The sequence below is a fragment of the Cucurbita pepo genome, chromosome LG14 (genome assembly GCF_002806865.2).
Source record: "Cucurbita pepo subsp. pepo cultivar mu-cu-16 chromosome LG14, ASM280686v2, whole genome shotgun sequence".
Classification (NCBI taxonomy): Eukaryota; Viridiplantae; Streptophyta; class Magnoliopsida; order Cucurbitales; family Cucurbitaceae; genus Cucurbita; species Cucurbita pepo.
Genome location: NC_036651.1, coordinates 2,966,679 through 2,976,429, shown reverse-complemented (window position 1 = coordinate 2,976,429; position 9,751 = coordinate 2,966,679). Strand labels below are relative to the sequence as shown.

The 9,751-nt window shown below is 34.8% G+C and overlaps 2 protein-coding genes across 4 annotated transcripts in view; both read left to right on the top strand.

The window, feature by feature from the left end:
- LOC111810399 (golgin subfamily A member 6-like protein 22) overlaps positions 1–341 on the top strand; it is a 9,418-nt gene extending 9,077 nt beyond the window's left edge. The window contains exon 4 of the mRNA XM_023697105.1: positions 39–341. Coding sequence (XP_023552873.1) covers positions 39–341 — 303 coding nt within the window. The remainder of the gene's footprint in view (positions 1–38) is intronic.
- A 706-nt stretch (positions 342–1,047) lies between these two features.
- Positions 1,048–8,794, top strand: LOC111809966 (COP1-interactive protein 1-like). Of its 3 annotated transcripts, XM_023696467.1 has the most exons (8): positions 1,048–1,184; positions 2,043–2,105; positions 3,002–3,160; positions 3,245–3,670; positions 3,889–4,064; positions 5,467–5,731; positions 5,822–7,131; positions 8,473–8,794. In XM_023696467.1, exons 3-7 carry the CDS (start codon positions 3,067–3,069, stop codon positions 7,126–7,128), a joined length of 2,268 nt encoding a protein of 755 aa, XP_023552235.1. In that variant the 5' UTR covers positions 1,048–1,184; positions 2,043–2,105; positions 3,002–3,066; the 3' UTR covers positions 7,129–7,131; positions 8,473–8,794. The 3 variants fall into 3 exon arrangements, with proteins under 3 accessions (XP_023552235.1, XP_023552237.1, XP_023552236.1); XM_023696469.1 differs by lacking the exons at positions 1,048–1,184; positions 2,043–2,105; positions 3,002–3,160; positions 3,245–3,670; positions 3,889–4,064 and adding exons at positions 4,253–4,273; positions 4,622–4,780 and having other exon boundaries at positions 4,865–5,731; XM_023696468.1 differs by lacking the exons at positions 1,048–1,184; positions 2,043–2,105; positions 3,002–3,160; positions 3,245–3,670; positions 3,889–4,064 and adding an exon at positions 4,613–4,780 and having other exon boundaries at positions 4,865–5,731.
- The last annotated feature ends 957 nt before the right edge of the window (positions 8,795–9,751 follow it).

Below are 9,751 nucleotides of genomic sequence, written 5' to 3'. Positions count from 1 at the left end.
AACAACTAAAAATCAATCTGACTCGATTCGTGGCTCAGATGGAAGAAAAAGAAGAACAAGAGTTCCTGTTAAGAGAGAAACTATGGAATCTAGAGGCGAAAATAAGCAAAGAGGGAGGAGAGAAACTGAATCTGATCAGAACCCTCGGACAATTCGAGAAGAAGATGACAAAAATGGAGAACTTAGTAAAGGAGAAAGATGAAGAAGTGTTCCGACTTGCAGAAGAGAAGAGAGAAGTGATTCGACAATTATGCGTTGTGATCGATCACTATCGAAGCCAGTCTGATCATCTCAAGGACGCCATGCTCGGGAAGACGGTTAGAAACAGAAGAATGATTTGATGCTGCTTTTATCTATTATATCAATAGGTAACTTTATTTTTTGTTCGTTTTCTCGAAAAATTTTGGAACATGTAAACGAAAACCAACTATATACACACATATATGTCGTTTTTTATATGAAAATTTTGAATTTTGAATTTCCCGAGTTTATCTTAAACCAAACGAATTTATGATTAATATAAAAATTCAGTATTTATAATAGCATCTGTCATAGCATACAAATCTAATGATTGTTGCTTCACTTTCACGAAGAGAACGAGTGAGGTGTCACAATCGCACTCTTTAAGGATTCAGAGTTTGATTGTGCAACACTTGGGTCATCGTTGGCTCGGGGATATATGCTCGAGCCACCGACCCTGCTCTTGAAAAATAATTTAAGAAAACAATGTTATAGAAATTAACGAGAATTAAACGATAAGAACGACATTGATAGCGGTGGTAGATATGATTTTGACGGAACGTCATTTTCTCGGTTTCTGTAATTCAAGGGCGACAAAAATAAAAGAAAAAGAAAAAAAAAATTAGCGGGAACGACCAAAACCAAACAGTTCATACGAAAAGAAAAGGGGTGGGATTAAAATCTCAGTGGCATTTATGTAATTATACGACGATATTAAGGGCAAAAATATGGGATAATCTTTAAATGCTATATCAGTCGCGCTTTGTGTATTTTGAGCGCTCTAATCTTTAAACTTGAACCATTTTCTCTTCCATTATTATATTTTCTTCCTTTTTCTTTTCATTTTTAATTCTCATTTTCTGTTAATCTCTTCGATTTCTCTCTCTCCACCTGTCTTCCTGCTTTTCCTTGCTCTTACCTACCCGTCTTCCTCTGATTTCCAGGTGATTTTCTTCTTTTTTCTTAATTCTTCTTTCAATTTCATTGTTTCGTTTCTACTGTAGTTCATCTTCTGATTTCGTTGAAATTTTGCCTTATAACTTGATGTTGGAGTTCAATTCGTTGTGTAATTTTCTGGTGTTTGTTCTCTTTACATCGATTCTCTCATTTCTTGTTTCTGGAATTTTCGGATTGATCGGATCCTTGTGTTTGGATCGAGGTTGACGATTGCTTGAGTTCGAAATCGTTTTGGATGATTTCTTTTCTCTCTCGANATTTTCGGATTGATCGGATCCTTGTGTTTGGATCGAGGTTGATGATTGCTTGAGTTCGAAATCGTTTTGGATGATTTCTTTTCTCTCTCGATGTTTATTTGGTTTGATTGGATCTTCTGTTGAGTTTAAATTGATAGTTTCGGATAGCGGATGGACTTCTTTTTAATTGAGTTGAAGCGATTACTGCTCCTATTTTAAAGCGAATCTGATGGTTTTAGGATTTCTGTATGAATCTATTCTGCTGTATACTCGATCACTTCAAAACTTTTCCTGCTGAAACAGAAAATGTTCTCACAACGATTTTGGTTCCGCTAATTTGTTAGAGTTGGAATTTTGTGCTTATTTTCCTCTGTAACCGATTCTTGTTTCTCGATGTCTCCGTGCCGGATCCAGGAATATCACTCTTGGTTGATCCGCCATGAGGAAGACGGAGGAAAGAGTAAAGTAAATTTTCAGGTAACAAAATTTGTCTCTATATAGAATTAATATTCCGGCATTTAATTTTCTCTTACTTATCGTTCAAATGGAAAAACCTATAATTTTTTTTGTTTTTCAAAAAAATTTGTTAATTGGCATAGANGGATCCAGGAATATCACTCTTGGTTGATCCGCCATGAGGAAGGCGGAGGAAAGAGTAAAGTGAATTTTCAGGTAACAAATTTTGTCTCTATATGGAATTAATATTCCCGCATTTAATTTTCTCATACTTATCGTTCAAATGGAAAAACCTATAATTTTATTTTTATTTTTTTAAAAAAAAATCTGTTAATTGGCATACANAAAAATTTGTTAATTGGCATAGATTTCAAATTTGTGATAATGATGTAGTCGTTTTGCATGGCACAACCAACAAAAAGGAACAGCTTATCTTTTCTAATGTAATAGCTGTCTTTTCTGATGAGGGTATCTTCGTAATTGCTGAGTTCGGCGCTTTTTAGAAGTTATCGTATGCAGCATATGCTATCGTGCGCCGTTTGCTTACATTATGTATTAGAATGAAATAGTTTCCTAATTATCATATAAATCATGTCACGCTGTCTTTATTACGAAAGTCATAATGTTTTAATTGAAATATGCACTATGCTATTATTTACGTATTTTTCGTCAGGGTTTTAATCAATTCAAATTGTGATAAAAGCTGCTTTTGTAAGTAGGCCCCGGCCATGTGCCATCTGGTAGAGTCTATTTATTCGTGAATTAGCTGCAAATAATGTAAGCTAGCTTGCCCTATTACCTAAACTTTCAATTTTTTTAAAAAATTTAATGCTATAAAATGAATTTCTAAATTTTCAATTTTATATTTAATAAATACGTGTCCTTTTTTAATTAACTTTTTATAAAATTTATAAATAAAAATAGAAAGTACAAGGATGTTTTCATACTGTTAAAGTTTACTGTTCTATTAGATAAAAAGAAAAAAATTTAAAGTTAATAAAAAAAAAATATTTATTACTAGTCAACGTGGCATATGTGTACATCTTCTTTATCCCTTAAATGTTCTTTTAATGGTATAAAAATGTTCGAGTAATTTGAATTTGAATTTTCAGGCTTGGACTCTTGAACGTCCATGTGCTAATGTGCGCTTGCTAGGGGAAGTTGATATTCCCAGGAGATGACAAAGCACCGGTTCAGGAATTCTTTGAAGTCTCTATTTGGGAGTTACCTTGATCCAGAAACAAATGAACGGCTCAAAGGAAATAAATCAGGTAATTAAGGGATATTTTCCTTTTGATTTATGTAGTTTTTGGTGGTTTTCACCCATTATCTTACATTTTACATTTTTGATGCAGTTATCGAGGACAAGGTGAATAAAATTAGACAACTCATAAAAGGTGAAGATCTAGGAGTAGAAGACCACGACCAATCAGAAATTCGCAAGAAACAGTCCATTGATGAATTAATTGATGATTTCCTTAACGTTTATCAGGCCCTCTATGAACAATACGACAGCCTAACCGGAGAATTGAGAAGAAAATTTCAAAAAAGAAGAGAAAAGGAAAGCTCTTCATCTAGTTCATCCGACTCGGATTCAGATGATTCTTCAAAGAAAAAGGTCAGCAAAGATGATCGAGGGTTGGAGAGAGAATTCCAAGAAGTTGGTGAAATCAAGCAGGAACTTGACGCAGCACTTTCAGAAGTAGCCGATTTGAAAAGGATATTGGCAACTACAAGTAAAGAACATGAATCCCTAAATTCAGAACATCTGACAGCTTTAAGTACGATACAAGAAGCAGATGGAATTATCANAACATGAATCCCTAAATTCAGAACATCTGACAGCTTTAAGTAAGCTACAAGAAGCAGATGGAATTATTAGAGATTTGAAGGTTGAAGCTGAGACTTGGGACTCTCAGAAGTCTAAATTTCAGCTTGAAATCGAAGAACTGAATCTGGCGTTAAGTAATGCTGGTAGGAATNCATCTGACAGCTTTAAGTAAGCTACAAGAAGCAGATGGAATTATTAGAGATTTGAAGGTTGAAGCTGAGACTTGGGACTCTCAGAAGTCTAAATTTCAGCTTGAAATCGAAGAACTGAATCTGGCGTTAAGTAATGCTGAATCTGAGTTGAATGAGAGATTAAAAGGTATGGAAACAGAGATGAATAACTACATTGAAGAAAAGGAGACTGCAAGGAGGAAGATTGANTTTATTACGAAAGTCATAATGTTTTAATTGAAATATGCACTAGGCTATTATTTACGTATTTTTCGTCAGGGTTTTAATCGATTCAGATTGTGATAAAAGCTGCTTTTGTAAGTAGTCCCCGGCCATGTGCGATCTGGTAGAGTCTATTTATTCATGAATTAGCTGCAAATAATGTAAGCTAGCTTACCCTATTACCTAAACTTTCAATTTTTTAAAAAAATTTAATACTATTAAATGAATTTCTAAATTTTTCAATTTTATATTTAATAAATACGTGTCCTTTTTTTATTAACTTTTTATAAAATTTATAAATAAAAAAAGAAAGTACAAGGATGTTTTCATACTTTTAAAGTTTACTGTTCTATTAGATAAAAAGAAAAAAATTTAAAGTTAATAAAAAAAATTATTTATTACTAGTATGCTGATATTTTCCAACGTGGCATATGTGTACATCTTCTTTATCCCTTAAATGTTCTTTAATGGTATAAAAATGTTCGAGTAATTTGAATTTGAATTTTCAGGCTTGGACTCTTGAACGTCCATGTGCTAATGTGCGCTTGCTAGGGGAAGTTGATATTCCCAGGAGATGACAAAGCACCGGTTCAGGAATTCTTTGAAGTCTCTATTTGGGAGTTACCTTGATCCAGAAACAAATGAACGGCTCAAAGGAAATAAATCAGGTAATTAAGGGATATTTTCCTTTTGATTTATGTAGTTTTTGGTGGTTTTCACCCATTATCTTACATTTTACATTTTTGATGCAGTTATCGAGGACAAGGTGAATAAAATTAGACAACTCATAAAAGGTGAAGATCTAGGAGTAGAAGACCACGACCAATCAGAAATTCGCAAGAAACAGTCCATTGATGAATTAATTGATGATTTCCTTAACGTTTATCAGGCCCTCTATGAACAATACGACAGCCTAACCGGAGAATTGAGAAGAAAATTTCAAAAAAGAAGAGAAAAGGAAAGCTCTTCATCTAGTTCATCCGACTCGGATTCAGATGATTCTTCAAAGAAAAAGGTCAGCAAAGATGATCGAGGGTTGGAGAGAGAATTCCAAGAAGTTGGTGAAATCAAGCAGGAACTTGACGCAGCACTTTCAGAAGTAGCCGATTTGAAAAGGATATTGGCAACTACAAGTAAAGAACATGAATCCCTAAATTCAGAACATCTGACAGCTTTAAGTAAGCTACAAGAAGCAGATGGAATTATTAGAGATTTGAAGGTTGAAGCTGAGACTTGGGACTCTCAGAAGTCTAAATTTCAGCTTGAAATCGAAGAACTGAATCTGGCGTTAAGTAATGCTGAATCTGAGTTGAATGAGAGATTAAAAGGTATGGAAACAGAGATGAATAACTACATTGAAGAAAAGGAGACTGCAAGGAGGAAGATTGAAGAAGGGGAAAAAACTATAGATGAATTGAAGGCTTTGGCTGATCAGTTGAAGGAGAAGTTGTCAGCCACAATGGAAGAAAAGGAAGCTCTGAACTCACAGCACTTGAAAACTTTAAGTAGGGTACATGAAGCAGATATGATCACAAGATATTTGAAGGTTGAATCAGAAACCTGGGGTGTTGAAAAATCTAAATTTCTTCTCGAGATTGAAGAGCTGAATCAGAAACTGGGTGCTGCCGGAAAATTGGAAGCGCAATTGATTNGGGGTGTTGAAAAATCTAAATTTCTTCTCGAGATTGAAGAGCAGAATCAGAAACTGGGTGCTGCCGGAAAATTGGAAGCGCAATTGAATGAGAGGTTGAAAGATATTGGAATTGAAAACGAATATTTGATCAAGGAAAAGGAATCTGCGCAGAGGACGATTGAAGAGATGAGTCAGAGGCTGAGCAATGCTGTTAAGATAGAAGCAGAACTCAGTGGAAGATTGAAAGATATTGAAACTGAGAAAGATGGGTTGATCAAGGAAAAGGAGATTGCATGGAAGGAGATTGAACAAGGTAAACGAGTTAGAGAAGAATTAAACGCCATGGTTGATCAACTGAACAGTCAATTGACAATTACAGCAGAAGAAAAGAAATCTCTCAATTTACAACTTGAAAAGGAGAAAGTTGAGTTGTTGAGATCAATTGCTGATCATCAAAGAAATCTGAAGGAACACGAGGATGCATACAAGAAGCTAAATGATGAGTTTCAAGAATGTAAGCTAAAGCTTGATAATGCAGAAATGAAGATGGCAGAAATGAGTCGAGAGTTTCATAATGACATTAGATCAAAGGAGCAAGTGAAAGATGACCTGGAGCTAATGGTTGAGGATCTTAAAAGAGAGCTGGAAGTAAAAAGTGATGAGATAAATAGCCTAGTTGAAAACGCTCGCACGATCGAAGTCAAGCTTCGGTTATCAAACCAGAAGCTTCGTGTTACAGAACAATTATTAACTGAAAAGGAAGAGATTTTTCGGAAAGCTGAATTGAAATATCAAAAGGAACGGAAATTGCTTGAAGAAAGAATTCATGGACTATCTGCAACAGTTGTTGCTAACAAAGTAACGTATCAAAAGGCGATATCAACTGTTTCAGAAAACATTAACAGTAACCTCTCTCAACTGGAATGTGTCATCAGGAAATTCATATTGGAGTATGCAAAGTATGAGAAGTGTGTTATGGAGACATCCCGCGATCTACGGCTTACAAAGAGTTGGGTTTCAAATGCTATTGAAGAAACAGAAGGCCTAAAAAAAGAGGTGGCAGACCTTGGGAAACAACTTGAAGATAAGAAAGAGAGGGAATCCATATTAGTACAACAGGTTGAGAAGTTGGAGATTAAGGCCAACAAGGAAGGATCTGAGAAGGATGGATTGGTTGAAGCAATCCACGAACTTGAAAAGAGACAGAGAGAATTGGAGAAGATGATGGAAGAGAAGAATGAAGGTATGGTGGATCTGAAAGAGGAGAAGAAAGAAGCGATAAGGCAACTTTGCATGTTGATAGAGTATCATCGGGACCGCTATGATTTTCTCAAGGATGAGGTCTTGAAGTTGAATGTTAAAGGAGGCCAGAGTGTAAGATAGTAAGTAAGTCAATCACCACTCCCTTTAGTACTCATATTTCTTTTTTGTGTTGGATGAAAGTCTAGCATCGACAAATTTAGGGAATGATCATGGGTTTACAATAAAGGAATACTCTCTCCATCAGAATGAGGCATTTTGAGAAAACCCAAAGCAAAGCCATGAGAGCTAATGCTCAAAGTGGATAGTATCATACCATTGTGGAAATTCGTGTTCATCGAACATGGTATCAGAGCCATGCCCTAAACTTAACCATGTCCATAAAATCTTCAAATGTCAAACAAAGGACTCCAAAAAGTAAAAGGACTNCAAGGGGAGGTGTTGGATGAAAGTCCCACGTCGGCTAATTTAGGGAACGATCATGAGTTTAAAATCAATGAATACTCTCTCTATTAGAATGAGTCTCTTAGGAATCACGACCATCTACAATGGTATGATGTTGTCCACTTTAAACATAAGCTCTCATGGTTTTGCTTCTGGTTTTTCCAAAAAAACTCGTACCAATGGGGTACTTATAAACCCATGATCAACCCTTTAATTAGTCGAAGTGGGACTCCTCTCCCAACCATCCNGGAGAGTCGTGTTCATCTAACATGGTATCAGAGCCATGCCCTAAACTTAGTCATGTCTATAGAATCCTCAAATGTCGAACAAAGGACTCCAAAAGAAAAAGGAGTCGAGTCTCGATTAAGGGGAGACGTACTTTGTTCAAGGGGAGGTGTTGGATGAAAGTCCCACGTCGGCTAATTTAGGGAACGATCATGAGTTTAAAATCAATGAATACTCTCTCTATTAGAATGAGTCTCTTAGGAATCACGACCATCTACAATGGTATGATGTTGTCCACTTTAAACATAAGCTCTCATGGTTTTGCTTCTGGTTTTTCCAAAAAAAACTCGTACCAATGGGGTACTTATAAACCCATGATCAACCCTTTAATTAGTCGACGTGGGACTCCTCTCCCAACCATTCTCGACAAAGTCTTGGACGTGGCTAATTAGTACATCTCTTGATATACCTGCTTTCTTTCCACCTTTTTTTTCTTTTGTTATTTTAATGCATATTGCTTTCTTTTCTTGCATGCAACTAATTGATTGACTGACTTTGTCTGGTTCCTTTATTAATATGTTTCTGAATCCTTTCTAGGCAGTCATTAGCCACTCAGGGATAATTGCTAGAAAGTTGTTTCTTAGCTGATCCATCAATTAAGATACGACTTTCCTTCGACTTTTAGAATCTTATTCTTTATTCTTTAAGGCTGTAGTGATTACAAGGATTGCTTGTTTTTGTTTGTTGTGTTTTTATTTGAGTATAGATATTTTAATGCCTTTCATTTTCCCTTTGTAGGTATGTTCTAAAAAAGAATGGAGATCATTCGAGAAATAAATCAAAATTGTAGAAAAACGACAACGGTAAGGGTATTTTAGGATCCTTTTCTCTAAAGAGCAAATTCTCTATATTCAAAAGAGAATTTGACGTTGTAGGTAGATGTAAAATTGCAAAATAGATCCCTAATTTTGATTAGGGTATATGAGATCTTCACGTAGAAATAAAAAAAATTTAAATGCACTAGAGGAGACATAAATTGCTCGAGATCTAGGCCTAGTCGTGTCGACAAAGATTTATAGAGTTTGAGAAAGACGACTCAATAAATTATTTCTTTTGTATATTTATATTTGTATTATAGGTTTTTGTTTATTTAATGTCAAAGGGAATTTTTTTATATTTTATTTTAAGGAATGATAAATTTTATTTTTTCATGTCAATGAATGACATTTAGATATAAATATTTTATATGTATTGGATGAAGAAAATCCCACCTCGACTAATTTATGAATTATGAATGATCATGAGTTTGTAATCAAGAAATACTCTCTCCATTGGTATGAGGTATTTTGGAGAAATGAGAGCTTATGCTCAATATCATACTATTGTAGAGAGTTGTGTCTAACCATATGAATGTTTTTCATTATTAAAATTCTAGTTATAATGTTATTTTTGTTGGTATTTATTTTACGCTATGGTATAAAAAGATAAGAATTTAGATAGAAATGTCAGTAATAATGTTAAAATTTTGGAAAGAATACGAATACTTTTTCACAATTTAATCTATTTAAATCATTTATATATATATAAAGAAATCCAAGGTAGAGTTAGATACAAGAAACAAACTACTCGATTGACTTTATAATTTTCGTCTTTTTTTTAATAATTTATTTATTCAGTCTTTTAAGTTATTATTANACTGTCCAAGCATGGAACCATCTGTAAAAGAGAGGGTCTTAAGGTCTAGAAGGACTGTCTTTAGCAGTAGTTCAATTAGAACAAATGATAGAGAGGATATAGATGATTATGAGAGGAGAATTGGGCAGGACACCAAGGGGGTTTGGTCTATGCAGAGTCTTGGTGATAAAGAAGTTGGTTTAGTTGAAGAAACACAACGTATCGAGAATTGGATTCGACGAAATAATATCGAACATGACATGGATATTTATGTTAATCCTATGGGAGCAGCGAGAACCCGAGTGGCTTTTGAGCATCAAAGAATTGAAAGAGATGCATTCACAGGGTATTCTGGAAACTCCATGGCTATTGCTGATAGAATAGGTGTTCCGAATTTTCATTA